The sequence below is a fragment of the Macrosteles quadrilineatus genome, unplaced genomic scaffold (assembly GCF_028750875.1).
Source record: "Macrosteles quadrilineatus isolate MER2022 unplaced genomic scaffold, UCM_ALF_1.0 Scaffold_31__1_contigs__length_1484076, whole genome shotgun sequence".
NCBI lineage: Eukaryota > Metazoa > Arthropoda > Insecta > Hemiptera > Cicadellidae > Macrosteles > Macrosteles quadrilineatus.
Window position 1 is genome coordinate 1210707 of NW_026542624.1, and position 21538 is coordinate 1232244.

The following is a 21538-nucleotide window of genomic DNA, read 5'->3' on the forward strand; positions in this document are numbered from 1 at the left end:
AATATGCGGATGCCGCGAACGGCGCGAACACAACACAGCCGTTTCGGTTTCCAGACAGACGACAACAGCAGGACAGGAGCAGACCATGGAGCACACTCGTTTGGCAACGAGACGTTACCGGCAGACCACCACCGCCTGCCACCACGCCGTGCAGAACGCATCATAAGTTTTACCGTGCATAGCGCATAGCCGAACTGTTCGTGGGAAATTGTTATCTCTATCACTGTCGCTGTCATTAAGTTTCGTTTGTAGGTTAAATTTAAATTAATTTAACTGTCATAACCTAACCAAACTTGCTGATAATGAAAATATCGAATGAAGGTTTACTAATAACAAAAATAGTTCTGTTCATAGAATAAAATTATAAATGTCTCAAAATCAATTATATAATATTTTAATTATAAAATTAAACCATCATAACCTAAACAAACCAACCAACCTTGCTGATGATGAAAAAAATCGAATAAAAAAGTTAATGCCTACGGTAAGTTTCGAACCTGCTACCTTCGAATAATCAGCCCGGTGCGCTATCCAGCATCCACTACACCACCGAGACCGATGGCTGTAAGTCATATAGGTTATATTTTCTTCGATCGTATTGTTGCGGTAATGGTGTTCGTTCGAGCGGTGGTGGGCGGTGGCGGTCTGTCGGGAAGGGTTTCTGTTTGGCACGGCGCCCACGGCGGCGCGGTGGCGGGTGGTTGTTGGTGTTAAGATCGGAAAGGGAGAGCTTCGTGAAAGAAAGACAGACCAGACAAAAAAAGTGACAGTCACTCGCCAAACGACATCCAGAAATGGGTTTTAATTTTGATTAGGTTTACACAATCGACACAATACAGTATCTTTTTTTGTTTGTGGGTTTGTTGGGATAGCAAAAACTAACAGTATTTTTCTCAATCGAAAGGTTACAATACAATTATCTTAGTTGCAGGTGAGTTATGTTATATTTAATAGTCAAAGGTTATATACAAATCATAAGGTTTCAGGCCTAGGCCTATCAATAATGAAACTTTATTAGGCTACCCTATCCACCTTTAGCCTAACTTATCAGTTACCTTAGGCTAAGTTACTATGGAACCAAACAGACAACCAAATAACCAATCTCCCTGTACTACGTTGTCGTTGTAGCAACTTATGAAATAAAAGTTAGTGTAGGCCTAGGCCTAGTAGAATGTACTGTAAGAGCTACGATAGAGTGAGTTGCATTGTAAATAATACCCCGTTTGTAACCAAATCATGAACTGTAAATACAATTATAGATCTAATAATAAACCTAGCAATTTTTATAAGTTACTTAACTTGTTTACGACAGCAAACTCAATGTATCATATACTAGGCCTAAATAGTCACAAAAACTAATGGTGAAAACAGAACATTAGACTGTAGCACACTCACACAACCTCACAATTAAGTAAGTGGCTCAGGCGATTTTCTTTTTTAATACAAGTTTTGCAGCAGCAGGTCAATGAGTGCTACATCATCTAAAAAGTCAATAATAAAGAATCCGGCGTAAGTTAATCGGGCACAGTTTTGTGGAGAACCTGCAATAAGTTATACCTATTAGGCCTATTGGAAGAAATTTTCATTAAGTATGTAACTTATAAAAATTGATTAAGTTAGGCCTAACTTAATACATTTTAATCGACATAAATAACTTAACTTATTGGATTTAAATATGATTAGGCCTATCTGTTATGGGTCTTAACAAGGGGAAGGCCTTTGCCACTCTTTTTTACGGTGCACTGCGGCTTTTAGGTTGAGTTGGTTTAGTTTATGTTGATGTGTTTTTATGATGTTCATTCGATAAATAGGATCTATTTTAGGCTACTAACTTATTTACAAAATTTATCCTGACTCAAAAAAAAGTTCCCAAATATGCCTAGGCCTACAAAGTTTCTTTTTATAAGGGCCTAATTTTATATAACTTTAGTTAAATTAATCTCTTAAAAAAATATAGTATTTTAACTTAACTAATATTAATTACTGTTGTAACTAGGCTAACATTAACCCTACGTTGGTGACACCACGGAATTTTCCTCCGGGCGCAATTGTTTTTATAAAAAAAATAGTGATATTTCCAGCTGGCAGTTTTAGGAGTAAACAGTAGGCCTACCTTAAGTGCATCTTTCTAGGAACCGATTGAACATTATTTTGTTCATACACCTCCCCCGCAAAACGCCTATTAATCAACAACAAGGGAGCCTGGCTCTGTGAGTCACCGATAGTGTTGTTGTTTTTGTTTGCTATCTATATATTTTTTTTCATTTCATGTGCAATTATTGATTGCCTACATGGTTTGATAAGTTTTTGTTGAAATATAGGTAGCCTATGTTTAAAAAACATTGGTTGTCTAACTTTTTCAACACCCGGGAAAAATTCTGTGTGTCACCGATCGTGTTTTAAAATCAAATTGATGAAGGGTTTAAATTATCTTCAGCTTATTCATAAGGTTGTCAAATTATACTGACTCTGTTTGAATTGTTTTTACCTACAACCGGTTTTTTAACTAGCCTTTTCAGTTCACCTTTTACCTTTTTACCTAGATTGCCAGGGGCGGCTACAGAGGGTAGGCCCTGGCCTAGCCAAAATTTTGGTAGGCCTAGATATTTCAAAATTATAAATAAATATAGAAATTTAATTAGGCTATATGAAAATAAAGGGAAAGCATTCAAACTAAATATATTGTATTTAAATTTTAAAATTCCCCCTTTTTGCGGGAAAGCCCTTCAAACCTTTTGTCCCCCAATCAAACTCTTTCTTGGTCCTTGTCAGGCCTACCCATATTCCTGGAGCCGCCCCTGCTATGTTCTCTTCACCGTAGTCATTGAGACCAGGGAATCGTCATTCTTCTTTTGATGTGTGTGTGTGTATTAGTGTAGGTTGTGAGCAGTTTAAGGGCTTAATCTATTGTAAAGGGTGTCCCAGTAAGAACGCCGGATTTGAGGAGCGTCTTATCCTTATCTGTATTTCAATAGGAATTCCCAAATTATCAGCGATGTTACCCGTATTAGGTCCCATTTGTAGTCATGAATCGCTACACGACGTAACAACGCGTGGTCATAGTTAAAGTGCACTACAAGTACGGAAGCTGCGCACTATTTACGGCCGGGACAATGCACCAAATGATCCATCTGTCCGAAGATTGGTTTATAAGTTCGAATAAATTGGCTCAGTTCTATACTGGGGATATTTAAAGTCGCTTGTTTTCGCCAATAACCCTCAAACAATCGGGAAATGATTCGTGCCATTAATGGAATTCAACAGGAAGTGTGTGAAAAAGTGATGGAAAACTTTGTCAAGAGATGTCGAGCTTGTCAGTATTCAGCAGGTTGGCACTTACAAGACATAATACTCAATTACTAATCGGAGATATTATGCTTTAAGATTCATGTTTCAAATTGTAAATTTAGCGAGAAAATATATGGTTTGTTAACATTTCAAATCCGGCGTTCTTATTGGGACACCCTTTAGATACTATGATCTACAAAAAATTCATTTAGGTTCTAATATGGTTTGTTTAGCAATTATTGTTATTAGTTTTTTTCAAGAAAGTTTTGTAATTTTTGATTAGTTTTAAATTCTCTGGCAACATATTAAATAACTTTGATCCCATTTTTTGGGAATTCTTACTAGTTTTGGGGAGTCTGTGCTGTTGAATGGTGTAGTTAAGTTTCGAGTTTCTTAGATTAAGTTTGTGACAATGACATTAATTTCTGACTTTGGGGATGCTGAGTGTCAAAATTTTGATGGTTTCCAGAATGTAGAGGGATGGTAGGGTGAGGATTTCATTAAATATGAAGAAAAGTTTGCAAAGTTTGTTATACTGAATCTGTTCTATTGTTCTTATGGCCCTCTTTTGTATCGTAAGTAGCCTACCTAGCTTTTGTCTGAGATTGTCAGTAGCCGAGCCCCACGCTATGATGTCAAATCACAAATGGCTTTAAAATAGGGAAAAATATGCTATTTTTGCAGTTTTCTTGTCTGTTATAGAGCGTATTCTTCTTATCAGCGTAAAGATACTGACGACAGATTATTTTCTAGATGTTCAATATGTTTTTGCCTCATATTTTTTTCCTTCAAGTTTTTATCCAAGATGATCCCTACGAATTTTGTTTCTGATACAGTTGTGATTGATGTTGAGCTTGTAGTCTGAAGGTTAGTCTGGGTTTTGTTGAGAAGTTTTTATTGACTGTTTTAGTTTCATTTAGGCCTATAATGAGGTTTAGTGAGGAACATACTTGTGAAGCTAGTTTTTTTTGTTTCAGTATTATTAAGGTATTGTAGATACCTACTAGGTAGAGAATAGTGGTATCATTCGCAAACATTATGCATGTTTATTCTGTTTACATGTAGTCCGGGAAGCTGTTGATACAGATGTCCTTGGACGGAGCCTTGAGGGATTCCTCGTTCCGTGAGTTTTGTGGATGATTTAATTTTTGTTTTGATGCTATTTTTGTAGTGGATTACTTCAACTTGTTGATTTTGGTCTGCAAAATAATTTTTAATCCAGTTTAGGAATTTTCCTGTAATATTTAATTGCTCTAGCTTATTTATTAGAATATTTCCGTACAGAAAAATTCCAGAGGCATGTTGTTTGTTTTCCCAGAAGGAGGTGATTGTTTCGCAAAGTTTGATAAGAGTGATGTTGATGGACTTGTTCTTCCAGGAGCCGTTTTGTTGTTGTGAGAGTGTTTATAGTTTATGTAAGTGTTCCATAATTTGAATGTAGATAATCTTCTCAAGATGCTTGGAGAATATTGGTAACACTGAGATGGGTCGTTAATTTTCCATCTGAGAGCTGTCACCTTTCTTGTGTTTAGGGTAGACTGTAGCCAATTTCATTCTGTTTGGTACTATTGCTTGGTCTATTGAAGAGTTAATGATGTGGAGTAGAGGAAAACCAATTTCTTCTTGACAATTTTTAATTACTTTATTTGAGATTTCATCGAATCTAGATTTGGTGGTAGTCTGAAGGTTGATATCTCAAACTGGGACGAATGGCGTCGTCCTGTAATCCAGCTACTAGGAGGTCACGAATTGTGGATATTTATAGGATGCACTGTGGATGCGATACTCCCTGGTGTGGATTAACGTCCACACGAGTGAATACTACGACTATCCGCAGTACTATCCTGATAATTAGACCAATTCGTATATACCTAGGTAAAAATGTGGTTCGGATTCCACTATAAACTGTAGGTCCCTTAGTTGCCATTAGCTGTATGGGCTATAAATTAGCAATGTCAAAGGAGTAAGTGTTTAATGTCTATGGAATAAGTGTCGGCCTTAGTCACTAACAAGACTAAAAGATCGCACCACTCATCCTACACTCTTCTCCATTCATACTAGGCTTAAAATTACCTACTTTGTATGGTCGCCATTTAATAAGTAAGTACGGTATTAAAGTATTAAAGTTTTTTGTGTTGTTGTTTGTAAGTCCATGAAGTTGCCCCCCCCCCCCCCCCACTTCATGATAGAGAACAGATTCGTGGAACAGAACATTGTTGTTTGTTGTGGAGTATTCACTGACCATTGATACCATTTTGAAAGATTGCTCAAGTATTAGGCCTACTACTGGTGGGGGGGGGGCTAATTTCAGTGAAGTTGGCCCCCACAGTTTTTTTCATTATAGCTCCTGAACCGTAAGAGCACTAACGATGGGAGTTGAAGCTTCTATAAGCACTAACTTTAAAAACGGTACCAACGGTTAGTGCTAGTAAGTGGTTCAATTCCCATCGTTAGTGCTCTTATGGTCCAGGAGCTATAACGAAAAATCTGGGGGGCCACGGAAGTTAGCCTCCCCTCAGTTAATAAGAACCTGCGCAGAAACTAAAAGATCACGTGGTTCGTGCTGGTGAATATGGCGTATCCTCCAAACCTGTGTGGCGCGAAAAGGCGCCAGGGTCCTTTTGTTTCTGGGATGTCTACAACTAACTTCTGTGAAGTTGGCCTACCCCACAGTTTTTTTAGTTATAGCTCCTGAACCGTAAGAGCACTAACCGTTGGTACCGTTTTGAAAGTTAGTGATCACACAATACTACTGGGGGCATCATTACTACCCCCACATATTACTACACCACAGTTTTTAGTTATAGCTCCTGAACCGTAAGAGCACTAGATACACGTTTTGTCGTTCGTTAGTTTTTCTGGGGAGGGCAACTTCACGGACCTGTTGTTTGTTGCCGGTTGATTGGTAGTAGGTTTGTTTTGGTTTTTTTAAGGTATTGTTTCCTTGAAAGATAAAATAGTTTTGAGGGTGTTGCGAATCAAAAATGGATCGTCCGAGAGAGTATTAACTGTTTTTAAAGAGAGTGCTCTATCATTTTCATCAGGTCTGCTTGTATTTCTTTATTAATAATTATATTCCATATTTCCTTCATTTGGTTGCTAGATTCTCTTAAAATTCAGTTCTTACAGTTGAAAAGATTCACTTTACAGTATTATTTACTTACTTATGAGCATTGTTTTGTTAATTTACAGTATAAGTTTGGACCAATGAGGTTCGAGGATTGAGAGAAGTAAAAAATTGTAATGCTTTGAACATCAACTTATCAGCTGTTAAGTACATGCTGTACAGCTATTATACATGCTATATTAGCTAAATATATTTTTTTATCCAATTGCAAAATGATCTAAAGCTTAATCCACAAAACTTAAATACAGTACACCCTCTCTGGTTCGGCCACCTAGGGTGCTGTCAAGCCCCTAAATAGGCTTTCACTTTGCATGGTAGTTCCCATATTAACTACCAAATCACCGGACAAATCGGATGTACTATTAAAGGTTGTTAATAGGTAGCCTACCAAAGGTTAGAAATAAACAAATTACATTATTTTGATATTCATGTAACACATAAGACCTGAGTTACCAAAATAAAGCTTTTGACATTTCTATATTGAATTGTCATTTTGTTTCCACTCTCAGATACATTTCTTCAACACTGGACTGATTTGCCCCTTTCTAGACGCTCCAGAATGTCATTATTTGTTTCATTGTCAAAAAAATGTGTTTGTTTTTTCACTCATTTTATAATTGACATTTTTCTAACAATAAACCCTTACACAGAACTCTCATTTACTTTCAATGTTCACACTCAAAAACATTCTAATACTGTTGAGAAAAAAAAAACATACACTTACGAAATCACCAAAACGCATTGTTTAACACACTGTTTACCATAGGTGCAACCGATCGAGTGTAGAAGCACCCATCACCTAAACTGACATAGGCCTAACTTTGTTTAGTTTACTTCTACGTCTGAAAATTAAACATTCAAGTTGAATCCTGTTTAAGGTAATTCGCCTGAGACTATGTGTTTCATCCTCCTGAGACCAACAGACCAACCGGCCAAACTTCTATCACACCAATCAAAGTCGAATTAGAGAAAGTCTACTGCATTAAATTGTGAAAAGTACAAATAGCTTACTTGACTATAACTGCAGAATTTTAACTTGCCAAAAAAATAATATGTTGTTTTATTGTTTTTTTAGGGTGACACGCAGAAACTTATAAGGATTAACTATGAACAAATACTTTATCACGTAAAATAACAAGTGCCAGTTTTTATAACATGAACGCCACAAAGAAAAAAGAAACAATTCTGTGTCATAAAACAAATTCCCGCAAAAATGAATCAAACCAACCTAGAGCTAATATTGAAGATTTGCCTGAAGAAATGCTTGAAATTATTGCTGGATTCTTATCATGTAAGGATTTAAACAGTTGTTTTAATGTATGCAAAAAATGGAGACGGATACTTAACAGTGACAAATTTTGGAAAAAATGCTGCAAGTATCCAGAAAAATACTTTAAATTGTCATCCGTTCAAGTCAGTAAAATACCTGCTTTCATAGATGCTTGCAAATGGAGGAAACATTGGCTTTTACAAAAACGTATCTGGAAAAATTGGAGTAGTGGTACATTCACAACTGACACATTTGCAGGAGAACTCGGTCATATGTCAATGGACTCTGTTGATGAACATGGTAATCATTGGCTATTCTGTTATGGGTCAAATGAGATAAATGTATGGAATATTACTAATGAACCTTTTCTACACTCTAATTATGAACAGCAACATTTTTTTGCTTTGTGGCCTTTGCAAGATAAAGTTTTAACGTGTCGTTCCAATTATGTAAAAGTTTTCAACTTCAAGCACCCAGAAAACGAGTTGCAGCTAAGTTACAGATTCAAGTTTGATAGAAAGAACATACTTCCAGAAAATGAAAAGGTCTCTAATGACGACTATGTCAGTGGTGTTCGATATATTTTAGTGGATGACAGATTTCTTATTGGATACCAGGAAAATGTAAGTGACATTGCAACAGCGTGTATGTATATATGGGACATTAACACAAAAAAAGTTAGAAATCAAAGTATCTATCAAGAATCTTTTGTGAGGTTTGTCCAACAAACCAGAGGAAGCAATGTGCTGGATCATTTTAATGGTGGAATGGTTCTATTTGATGGAGACAATGGCAAGTTTTTAGTCAATTTGATTGATGATAGACATAAACTGTGCCATATAAGCTTGTTTAGTCTTGTTGAAATGAAGTTTGTGAAGGTAGTAGCTCAGTTTGAGAGTAGAACAGCATGGTGTCTTATGAAAGGTGACATTGTTGTCACATTCCACATTGTCTGCGAGAACAAATCTCAGATATCCGTGTTTAATCTTAACACTGGCCTTCTCGCCAAGTTATACTTCCCATTCGAACGGAACCCCATACTCAATAATGAGCTAAGGTTTGACTGTAACAAAGTAATTTTAAAAGTAAGAAATAAAATAACTGTACTGACCTTAACTGATTCGGTCCATGTAAAGGAAAATAGCTTTGAACTCGATGAAAGCAACAAAAACGGTTGTATTTTAAAATATTTTGATCCCAAATTCTTGCTGTTGTATGACTGTTCTATTCTTTCTTCTGGAAATTTGACTGTGTGGGATATTGATTCAGGAATCAAACTGTGGGGGTTGCGTAAGTTGTCTCATTTGGTATTGTACAAACCGATCATAAATACTTTTGAGTACCCCGGAAGACTTCTTGTTCGCTTTTGTGATGAAAGCAATTTTAGAATTTTGAAGTTTGATGCCTGAGTAGTACAGCATTACCTACTTAAGTTAACATATGTACCTGAAACACCCAGTTTTGTAAAACGTTTTTACTATGTTTGATTAAAAATCTGTGTTTGAGCTAATTTAGTTGATATAGGTAGGGCTTTTAACCATTCAAAACTATATATATATTTGTTTTAAAATGAAGTAGAATTTTCATCTGCTGGAATCAGTAAACAAAATTTTAGTAGTTTGGGAGCATACCTACTGTCTAAAGATCAGACCTTAAAGTTCCAAGGTTACATATTACAGTTAGCCATACTCATTAATCTAAGCAACCAAATGCTTAGAACCAAGGGGGGGAAATTGGGGTACCTAGCCAAAAAAGATTCTTTGGACATCTAAACATATACGGTTATCTATAACGTAACTCTACGGGACATGCTCTCACTATATCCTATGATTGTATTGTTGGTACGTTATATTTTTACACACTACCTAGATAAATCACAAGATGTTATAACTTTATATAATAGTTTTAGTATTTTGATTTGTTTAAATTATTGTCAATTGTATAACTGTATAAAACTGTAAATAAATAATGCAATTTTCAAATATTTGTGTATCATGACACAATTTGTCAACAATCTAGTTGAGATGTTTTATTTTTTCTATCTTACCCACCTGAAGCGGTGTTCTGTGAAGAGAATGTCACTAGAGTTCCTTGGATGAGTTCATCTACATCCAAGGTTATTTCATCACTTAACACATCTTGGATTGTTTCACCTTGAAACAAAAAGTCCTGGTTTGATAAACAGAATTTTGGATATTACTTGACACTATATGTAATTTTGATGAAAATTTCAGAACAATAAGCATCTTATTTTAAAACATTTTTGAATTGCAACAAATTTGGCTAGTTTATCAGCAAATTTCACTGTCTTATTTTTGTGTCACTGTGTGAACGTGAGCAGAATAAGATAGAGAAATATTCTGTGGTTGGGGTATAAGATTGATCCAAACTATGCACTGAGACTAAATGAACATGCATACTACGAGTAGTTCTCTAATTTACAAATGGAGGTCCCAAACATGTAAAGACTTTAATGTTCAAATTGTGTGCCACTTGTACAAACAACTTGCATGGTAAAGTTTTATTGCAGAAACATAATAATTGGTAATGTTTTGTTCCACTAAAGCCTTCAACTCATTTTCATTACATGAGTCTACTAATACTATTGGATTATTTTGTATGAGATGGACCTGTGCGCAAATTGCGTGTCCTATTAGGGTCTAAGACTAAGACTAGATTTCAAGATAAAACAAATAATGCAATACCCTTTTACTGTTCACAAAGATTATGTTTGTTTGAGACAGTTATTAGGCAAATAAAACAACCTATTTACAGTAAACATGTTGCTTTTAGATCTACACCTTTAAGAGTGGTTTACCTACCTAAATCAGGCTGCAATATTACTTACAGTCACAACAAACCGAGCGTGTGTCGCGGGACTGCGGTGGGGAGCCAGTGGCCCACGGACAGTCAGTGTTACAAAACTAAGATTAGCGTCTTTTCATTTTTAAATAAACAAGAATTTAGAACCATAACAAGATTATTCTGTCAAAATAACCTGAGATACAGCAATCAATTAATATGAGAGAAAACTCATGATTAATATGATCAAAATCATACAATTTCAAATTAATATCCAAAACGTTACCTTTTTGAGAATGATTTCTATTCATGTTTGGAAACAGGGTTACTGTACTTAATTTAGCAAAATGTTAAATCTATCCCAAACATAATTACCTCCATGTAGGTGGTACTTAAATATTTTTATCTTGTAAAGTAGTACGCCTGGTAAAAATGTTGAGAAACCAATTTATAGGACCAATCATTAAAAATAGTTTTCTTACATACTGACTGAACTGCCAATGATTGCGCACATGTAAATTTTAATATGTTAAATCTATCTACATTTTAATAAATTTTTAGCCTCTGTAATACGATTATAATTTGAATATTATCAAAAAGTATTTACCTTCTGGTTGACTGTTGTTTCTATAAATAAGTGCACCAGTTAGTGAAACAACTGAAGATCTCTTGAACAGGGGCTCGGCTAATATTGCTGAAAATAACGCAAGTTTAGTTAGCACTAGTTATAATCTTGCTCTCTGTTTTATTTATCATTTAGTGATGTAATTGGGATAAATAAACATATATCATTTCATTTCATTCCCATAGCTGCGTGTGGTGCCAATCCGCTCATATCCGTTTTCATTTTCCTCAAGTAGACAAAGTCGCATTACTGTCAATTGTTTGTGAAGGGGAGATGTTGACTTAATGATTCTCTTTTAGGTGTATTTAATGGTTGGTGCTTTACTACCACTATTATATATATATTATACACATTTTACAAACAATTATCCTTAAATGTAATTGTTATTGTTTGGTGAAATTGCGTAGATTAATGCATACAAGGAGAAGTGTATTTGTAGCTTACCTACCACCACGGCCCTAGCATACCCGGCTATGTCCCCCATCACGTTAACCACAGCACCATTGTGGTGGGGCTCCGTCCACTCAGCACCTTTGGAGCTCCGTGGGCGAAATACCACAACAATACTGTGGTACCTCAGTTGGGACTCTGACTCCCCGCCACTGGTCTGACGGAGTCGCAATCTTACGTCATTTACTGTTCTGAAACAAAAGAAATTCTGAAAAAAACTGATTCAGCAAACTAACACATACTTTCTCCCATTAACTTGACACTAAAATTAAACATTCTACAACTTTTATGATTACAAAATCACTTTTGAAATCCTATGGGAAAAATCATAGAAATTGCATTAACGATCAAACATTATATTTTACAGCGATAGGGGTTGTGTCATTTTTTTCATGGCTAGAAGGTCTATGGGCTAGTGTTAGTATGGCAACAGCAGGTAGTAGGGAACCCGAATCTCAACAATCTCACGAGGCCCTGACGTTCCCAATCTGACCCCTCCCAGACTCAGTGATTATGTGTGTACTAACCCTCCGTACTTCACAACCATTAAGTTCTGTTGTAAGAAAGACTTAGTAAACCAAAAGTATGGCTTTTATTCATTCAAAATTACAACCATGTTTTAGTTAAGAACAAATACAATATTTACAAACAAATCAAATAATAAATATTATCAGGTGATAATGTTCACATCACCACATTCTCCCCCACTAGTTTTCAAGGTAGGTATAGCATATGTAATCCTTTAGATATGACGGAGGCTTGACATTACTCTTTGGACGTAGTTCCCCCACAGCCGTCTCTGAAGTTGGGGTCTGAGATACCGTTTGTTGAGTTTCATTTTGAACTTCATTGGGGTAAATGTCTGAATTTATATTTTCAACAATCTCTCAGTAGTGTTGTCTTCATGAGGTAGATCACCAGGAGGTAGGCCAGCGGGTGCAAGATGTCTCAGGGATACTTGTGATTCTGACCCATCTCTTCTTCTGACGAGAGCGTACTGTGGATTTGATTCCAAAAGTTGAACTGGCTCCACAAGGTCATCATATTTATTAGATCTTACAAACTTTCTAAGCAGGACAGGACCAGGAGCGGATAGCCAAGATGGTAAGGAGTCTCCATTGGTAGATCTTCTGCTATGTATAAAGAATCTTTCGTGCGGTGTGCAGTTTGTCGCAGTGCATAAAAGAGATCTGACTGAGTGAAGTGCCTCCTGTAATACTTCTTCCCATGCAGCAACTGGCAGGTTGTTGTTTTTCAAAGCTAGTAGGATGGTTCGCCATATTGTTCCATTGAAGCGTTCAATCTGAGAGTTCCCTCTAGGGTTATAAGGTGTCGTATGACTTGTAGCTACTCCGTACTTGTGAAGAAAGTCCGTCAGCTCTCGCGACATGAAAGATGAACCTCTATCTGAATGTACAAAGGACGGGGCTCCAAACATAAAAAATAGATCTGAAAAACATCTGATAACTGTTGCTGAACTAATGTCCTTACAGGGGTAAGCAAATACAAAACGAGAATACTCGTCCACCATGGTTAAAAGGTAACGGTTTCTGGTTGTTGATGGAAGAGGGCCCTTAAAGTCAATATTTAGACGTTCGAAGGGAGTGGTTGCCTTTATCAATTTGCCTTGGAATTGGTGAAATCTTGGCTTCACTTCTGCACATGTTTGACAAGCTGACGTCATCCTTTTTACATCATCCAGAGTGTAGTTTAGATTTTTAGTTTTAATCCAATGAAACATTCGAGTGACTCCCGGATGGCAGAGAGATTTGTGTAATTCAAACAACTTAGCATTGTCCCAGCGAACCGCACATGCCCGAGAGAGCGTATCTGCTTTTACATTCTCCCTACCAGGTCGGTACACTATTTCATATTGATAAGGTGTTAGCTCTAGTCGCCATCTCATAACTTTATCGTTCTTGATTTTGCTTGTATGCCTCTTGTCAAAGATAGATGATAAAGCTTGCTGATCCGTGTATAATCTGAAGTCTCTTCCGATAAGAAATGATTTCCATTTTCGAAGGGCTTCGACAATGGCAACGGCTTCTTTTTCAACAGCTGAATACAGCTTCTCAGATTTGTTTAGAGTCCGTGAGAAAAAAGCAATTGGCCGATTATCTTGACTCAAAGTTGCTGCCACGGCTATGTCAGATGCGTCAGTCTCCACTACCAGTGGCTCTTGCCCATTCCTAGGAGTAATTACTGAGTTTGCAATGTCAAGTTTGAGGGCTTCAAAATCTGCAACCGCTTCCTGTGACAAAGGAAAAGAATTGACTTGTGTCAGGTTTCTTATTTTATCAGAAAACCGATGTATCCATTTTGAATAGTGAGCGAAAAATCCTAGGACTCGCTTTAGTGAAACTTGGTCTTTGGGCACAGGAAGTGACAGTAGAGATTCTAGCCGATCTGGATCAGGTCGAATAGAGTTATGGGAAACTAAATGTCCCTACAAGGTTATTGAAGACTGGTTGAACTTGCTCTTTTCGTTGTTGATTACAAGTCCATACTTAGTTACAGCATCTAAAAATGTTCTTAGATTCTCATCATGATCCTTTTGATCCTTTCCACATACGGTCAAATCATCCAGATAGGCATACACTCCATTCAGTTTTTCTTTTCTAATGATTTGGTCCATGGTCTTTTGAAAACATGCCACCCCGTTGGTTACGCCAAATGGGATTCTTCTGAATTGAAAAAGACGACCAGCAGCCTCAAAAGCAGTGTACTTCTTCTCTTCGTCAGAAATTGATATTTGATAGTATGCTTGCTTTAGATCAATGGCACTAAAAACCTTGTTCGTCGCTACAGTGGATACTAGATCATCTATGTTTGGTAAGGGATAGGCGTCTAACAGAGTAAATTTGTTTATCGTTTGCGAATAGTCCACACACAGTCGCTTCTTCCCTTTGTCGTTTGTAACAACCAACACTTGTGCACGCCAAGGTGACGAACTAGGTTCAATGATCTCCTCAGTCTGTAGTCTTTCCATTTCTTGTTTTATAAATTGCATATCTTCATCTGAGTAACGTCGTGATTTTGTGGCTATTGGCTTACAATCTGGAGTTAAATTGCAGAATAGTTTGGGTGGTTCAACTTTGGCACAGGAGCACACCAACAGAGGAGGTTTCTTACCTCCAAACCAAACCTGTATATTTGAGTGGAGTTTCATGATATCATGTCCGATAAGCACGTCAGTACAAAGATCTTCAAGAACAGTCAACTTAAAATTGTTGTAATTGTGATTCAACAGATTTAGGTTGATTTTAACAAACCCGTGGACGTTTGATTTCATATTAGAAGCAGCTAGTGATACTTGTCCACTTTCATTATACATTTTAATTTTGTTTAACTGAACAAACTTCAAGTTTACAAAGCTTGATGTACTCCCGGTGTCTATTAAGCAATTTGCTTTCAGGCCATTCACTTTAGCTTCAACTGTAGAGTCCTTCAATACAGATGTATTATGTGTAGTTGCTATTAGTGCAGCTGATGTAGTAGACGTCTTCTGTTTTACTTTAAAATGTTGAGTTGGATTACTTTTACAGACTCTCGCATAATGCCCTGTCTTGTTACATTTCCCACAAGTTGCTTCTCTGGCTGGACAGCGATCTCTAGAGTGTCTATCATGCCCACAAAAATAACACTTGCCATCAACATTTTTAATAGCGGAAACAGTCGCTTCTTCCTTTTGTTGTAGTGGGAATTCGTACTGACAAGCTTGCTTTGCCAATTCATTCGTTGCACAAGTTTGCATTCCGTACATAGATTTTGGATAGCTCTCGACTTGAGCTTGAGCCATTTCAAGAGCTCTAGACTGTTCCACTGCTTCAGCTAGGTCTAAAGTTTTATTTTCAAATAGTCTCTGTCGTATGTATGACAAGGCTAAGCCATTGATAAAAGCATCACGAATGTAATGATCCCTGTATTGAATCGCATTAACAGCTTCAAAAACGCAATCTTGGCTCAAAAGTTTCAGTTCCGACACATATTTGTCAATAGTCTCACCTTGTTGCTGTTTTCTAGTCATTACTAAATATCTTGAGAATATTTCATTCTTTTGTTTGATGTAAATTGAGTTAAGAACTCTCAAAGCGTCTTGGTAAGTTTCAGATTCCTTGATAAATTTATAAGTAGTAAAAGATAATCGATTAGTTAGTAGTTTCAGTTTGTCCTTGTCTTCAACAAATTCTGTCATGGTTAGAAAGTCTTCGAATGTTTGTAACCAGTGCGTCCATTCCTCTGAGGCAGTTGGAGATTCCGGGTCAATTTGCAATTTGTCTGGTCTAAGGAATTTCTCCATTGTAATGTAGCACTAACTGAGTTTATCAATGAACGAATAAAATTGTTGTAAGAAAGACTTAGTAAACCAAAAGTATGGCTTTTATTCATTCAAAATTACAACCATGTTTTAGTTAAGAACAAATACAATATTTACAAACAAATCAAATAATAAATATTATCAGGTGATAATGTTCACATCACCACAAGTTCTGATACAGTAACTTTAGTAGTTAATTGGTTGCAATGGGGACCAATCAATAATTGCTATTAAAAGCACTTTGAATATTTTGAATCTCTGAGGGCATAGGTCGAAATTGAAACGGCCGAATTGGGTGTTAGGACAGAAACCTTCAGAAGTAGGTATATATTTACATAAATACCGGGTGTCCCATAATAGTCTAACCCCCTGGTTAATTTGTGAATGGTCCCATATATTCAAACAAGCTTTGATACACGTCACTAGGGTAAAGTAAAGTTCTTTATGTGGGTAATTTGAAATTCACTACCCGCCCCCAAATAGCTGGAGGTAACTTAAAGTGTTTAAACAGCAACCACTATCAAGTAGCACATGATTTTACAGGAAATTAGTTTTAAAGAATATCGGGGAAAACTAGATCTCTCTATCTCAACCCATTACAGAATGGCGGACATTTTTATTTTTCATCAGCCTGAGAGAGCCCATGTACGAGGCATGTTTTTTTAAAGTAAGTACCGTTTTTAAATTTCTTACATATTCAGTGAAAGTCATTGAAATTCATCGACAGATTAGTTAAGTGTATTAGTAGTAGTATCTGGGGAACGAGCTTTGCTCGGGGAAAATCATTCCTCACTCTGCGATGCCAGCATTTACTAATTCCTTCACCATTTCCTACGTCATGGGCCTGTTTCCTTCCCTTCTCGTAGCATTTAAGTATTACAGGTACATTAATCTAACTGCCATAAACGGTTCCCAAACTCTGCGATGCTGAACTTTACAACTTCCTCATTCGTGGACCTGTTGTCGTCTCTCTCCATAGCATTTTTGTATTAATCAAATTGCCTTTACTACAATGTATCGAGTAAGCTTCAGTATAATCATTGCTCAATAGTGTTTTTGCTTTTGAACTATTTCGTAATTTCTAGTATACTGTGGGTAGATGCCTTTATGAACACTTGTGGTACAACTTACAAGTCTTTTGTTTACTTTTTCCTGGTTATTTAATTCAACCAACATGGTTACTTAGCAACCCATAAGACTAATGTCAAAAAAATATGACTTCCAGTTTTACTTTTATACGTAACTAGCTGTAACCCGCGGGCTTTGCCCCGTTTAACTTCTTAATTTTCAAGATTATCTCGTTCGCATGGCTCAATCACGTCCTGGTTGAAGTTTGTTCGCTACGCTCACTCACCTTTAGGTTGGAGTGAGTGAGCGTAAGGCCAAAAATAAACTATTTACAACATTTGAAGAAAATCGTCGAAGCCGTTTTCGAGATCTTTATACATACATACATACATACATACAAGCAAACATTGCTCGTATTAGAGTATAGGATTAGTGTGACAGTTTTTTGCAATGCTATGGATACAGCTTGTGTAGATTCCATATACATTATTGTTTTAAAATAAGGTAACAGTATTTCGCGGCCCTAAGAATGTAAAAACCTGCTCGGTCCCCAAAATGACGATGACAGCTGGCATGGCCAGCAAAACGTAACTTTCGGCCACCAATTAACGTATGTAACAGCTAAAAACATCACAGTGTGGTGAAAAAAATGTTATTTGGACAGGGATGTTTTGAGATACGATGGTGCAGTGATTGGGACGATTGCCAGGGCTACCTAACGTTATGTCGACCTCAAGTTTATGTTCTTAAACAAACCTGGAGCTTGAACTCTAAATTGCCTTTGAGAGTGAAACTACTTAAAGATAATTCGCCATATTATATTCGCTATATTCTTATCTTACTATATAATATATAATATTAGTAAGATTATAAATGTGAAAGTTTGTGTGTTTGTTTGTTTGTTTGAAGTTCAATCACGCACTAACTACTGGACGGATTGATCTGAAATTTGGCATGATGATAGCTCACATTCCCGATTAACATATAGGCATATTCTTATCTCAAAAATCCTTTCGGGCTCCACCCCAGTGGCTCTGTAGTTCCCCATGTTAACCTTATGAGTATTCATATCTAAAGGGTATTAAAGAATTTAGTCAGCTGTTTCAACTAACAAAATTGGTTCTATGATATGGAAAAGCATTAAAAAGTAATAACATTTACCAACAGGGTGCAGCACTATATTTTTTGCACTATTACTGTGATACACAATGAAAACCAACTGTCAAAGTAGGATTGTTTACAATTATGCCTATGTTTTTAATTTCATGAAAATTTTGTGATATTTTGAAATTTTTTTATAATTTATGTTTCTCTATTAGGTGAAGTGGTAGAACATTATGGCGATGGTAGATGTGTAATAATATATAACACTGTAAATTTAAACAAGAAAATTTTATCAAACTGTGTCCTCCCTCATTGCAGACACAAAGCTCGAGCATAACTTCAATAAGCATTTTATACTTATATGCCAACCCCGTACGAAGGACGGGTACTCTGCTAGTCTATTATATTATTAAAGTGATACAATCAAATTTTATGTAAACGGTTAAGGTCATTTACCAAATAAAAATATAGGCATATGGCACATCAAAATGAAGCTTAGAGTGTGTAGATTTGCCGAAAAGTATTGATATGGACGAATTTCCTAAGGGCTCTGCCCCACAGGCTAATTTCCAAAGGGCTACCCCTGGCATATTTCCAAAGTTCAAATGATATAATTCAATTTAGTTCATGAAACAGCTGGTCAGTGCAATGAATTGGTGTTTGTTTATTTACTAGAAAAATGAAGATTGAGGAGGGTTATGTTTGGTTTTAAAGAAAGGTTGTATAAGTTTTGTTTAAGTATTGCTCAAAGTTTTTATTTTGTAATTTATATAGTAAGCTAGATGGAAAGAGGCTTGACTAAAATTGAAGAATTATGGTAAAACATGTCATTCACGAAGCAGCAATATGAAGAAATTGATGCTAAGGTATGTGTCCGTATGGAGGTATGTTCTTTTGGATCTATTAACATCAAAAGTAAGGGTTTGAAAGTAGGATTACACTTTTAAATCAGTTTATATTTTCAAACTAAATCATAGAGTTGCTGTATTTTAAAACACACATCAGCACCACTTGAATAGCTCTCTAGGTCACATTTTCTTCCCGTTGCAAAGCACGGGTATAGCAGCTTGTCACTTTCTAAATTAGTGAAACCATCACGATCGGCTGTTACCGAGGTTGTCTACTAATAATGAATTAGGTTACCGAAATTTAATCAAACGATGTAAATACATAATGACAAAAACACAGCAATAAATTGAAAATGTATCGATAAACAGTACATGTGATTATTAATCGAAGCTTACAAATGAGAAGCAAGTTCAGCTGAGATCATCGACTCCAGCCGATTCGTTCCTATACCGATAAAAATCTCTATACTTATAAAAGGCAAAGCCCTCACTGACACACTCACTCACTCACTCATCACTAATTCTCCCACTTCCCATTTACCTAGGAGGCTGAAATTTGGCACACCGATTCTTTAGGCATTAAATAGGAAAACTAAGTTGTTTTTATTCTGATCGGACCCTCGGGCTCCGCCCCAGTGGCTCTGGAGTTTCCCATGTTAACCTTATGATTTTTCATATTTAAAAGGAATTAATGAATCTTATCAGCTGTTTCAATTAAACAAGTTGGTTCTGTTCTATGATGTTCAATAGCATTACAGTTACAAGGATTACCAACAGGGTGTAGCACTATTTTTTTTTCTAAATTCATGACAAAAGCTAATTTGCAACCAAAAGGTGAGTGAGCGTAGCGAACGAACTTCAACCTGGAGGCGAGTTAGCGTAGCGAACGAGCTAACCTGAAGGCAAGTGAGCGCAGCGAACTAGCTCCAACCTAAAGGTGAGTGAGCGTAGCGAACGAACTTCAACCAGGACGTAATTGAGCCATGCGAACGAGCTCATCTTGAAAATTAAGAAGTTAAACGGGGCAAAGCCCGCGGGTACAGCTAGTAATTCATAAAATCTACAACTCATGTATTGAAAACAGCTGTTTTACCGTGTCACGAAAAATGTGTTAGCAAAGCTTAGCATCCGATTGTTGATACGGTTATGTTACGGTTAGTTTAGGTTGCATCGCCAGTGTAACAGTTAAGAAATAAAACTGCTTGGAAAACACAGGGATATATCTAACTACAAACAACAAGCTTTCACAAAATGAAATTTATTCAATTTTAGAAACATTGCAAATTTATTGCGCGTTAAACAAATGAATCCAGCCTAGCAAATAAAATGTTGAGGTTTTCTGAGCCGAATTTTATTGGATGAGCTCATGGTTCAGTTTAAAGCAAAAATAAATATATACTTTATTGGTTTACTTAACCATAGTCCACTGAATATTGTGACAAATATTCTTTTCGTTTCAATAACCTTCTATCCTTCTTCCTTCCTTCTTCCTTCTTTCCTTCTTTCTTTAGTTCTTTTCTTTTAACCTCCAAGTACTTGCAGTAGAAATGCAATTGACTACTCTCACAATAAGTGAGTCTCGGTCTCGACAACTCACACCAGTGAATGCAACTGTCTCCCATCTTTATCGCTTCATACTAGTGATGTGACCACTAAGCTGGCATGAAACCCAAAGTATTGATGAAATAATACGTATTAACAATTGATTGCATTGCAAATACACGTTTCAAAGCACTTCAGATACCGCTAGGAGACTTCTACACGAGGTGTGCAGTTTTGATAGATTAGAAAAATAGATGGATAGAAAAGTGTTTTATTAATTATATATGTACATGAGATGCAATAATTTTGTTCCATAACGCACATAGAAAAATGCTCAAACGACGGTACACATATAGTCTGGGTTGGCATAGTCTCCATACAATATTAGCAAAACAAACCCTATTTAAAGGGCACTAACAAAACACATAATACAAGAAACCCAAATTAGCCAACGTAACTTTTGTCTATTTCATTCTATTGTCTATTGCCTACTAGCATTGACTATTGGATACTGAAGTTGAAGTTGTATTAATAGTCAAAGCTACTAGCCAGCATAACAAGTAAGCCTAGTTAAGAGATTACTTAGTAACAGATAGAAACATATTTTTAAGTTAAAAACCACGACCCCTCAAATATTACAATCGTACGAATGTGTCCGGACGCAAATTACGTACTTTATTTAGAATAGGGTCCAAAACTTGTCTCTGAAATAATTCAATACCGTTTTACCTTAACAAATTACTTCGTAGCTGAAAAAACTTGAAACCACATAATTAAATAATCAAAAAAACGAAGTAATACAAACGAATGTAATAGTTTGTTAAGATGATGAGGATTAGATTATTCAAATTACTAATTTTCAATGTTTAATATATGTAGATTGTATAGTAAAATACACAATGAATATTTTTATAAAAGGTTAAGGGGACAATGCTTTAAAGTAAATTACCTTTTTAATTATTATTCGTCCCTCCGCTAGGTTATAAGCTTTACAATTGCACCGGTTAAGTAGGACGAATAAAAAATTGATGTTACAGAGGACGCCCCTTGTAGTATCAAGTACAAAGTAGAGTCTCATATGTATTAGATGAAATCG

General features: G+C 36.3%; 2 protein-coding genes across 2 annotated transcripts in view; one reads left to right on the top strand and one right to left on the bottom strand.

Moving 5' to 3' along the window:
- The window catches only part of LOC129005700 (uncharacterized), a 153413-nt gene that overhangs the window by 26731 nt on the left and 105144 nt on the right, over positions 1–21538 (bottom strand). Inside the window, exons 6-8 of the mRNA XM_054434663.1 lie at positions 11557–11753; positions 11095–11181; positions 9737–9838 (exon numbers count right to left, since the gene is read on the bottom strand). Of these exons, the coding sequence (XP_054290638.1) occupies positions 9737–9838; positions 11095–11181; positions 11557–11753 (386 nt within the window). The remainder of the gene's footprint in view (positions 1–9736; positions 9839–11094; positions 11182–11556; positions 11754–21538) is intronic.
- LOC129005727 (uncharacterized) lies at positions 719–10250 on the top strand. The gene is made up of 2 exons (XM_054434710.1): positions 719–931; positions 7491–10250. Exon 2 carries the CDS (start codon positions 7571–7573, stop codon positions 9092–9094), a length of 1524 nt encoding a protein of 507 aa, XP_054290685.1. The 5' UTR covers positions 719–931; positions 7491–7570; the 3' UTR covers positions 9095–10250.

What these genes read in the sequence shown, in the direction of transcription:
- LOC129005727 (XM_054434710.1), top strand. Translation starts at nt 7,571, where the DNA reads ATGAACGCCACAAAGAAAAAAGAAACAATTCTGTGTCATAAAACAAAT.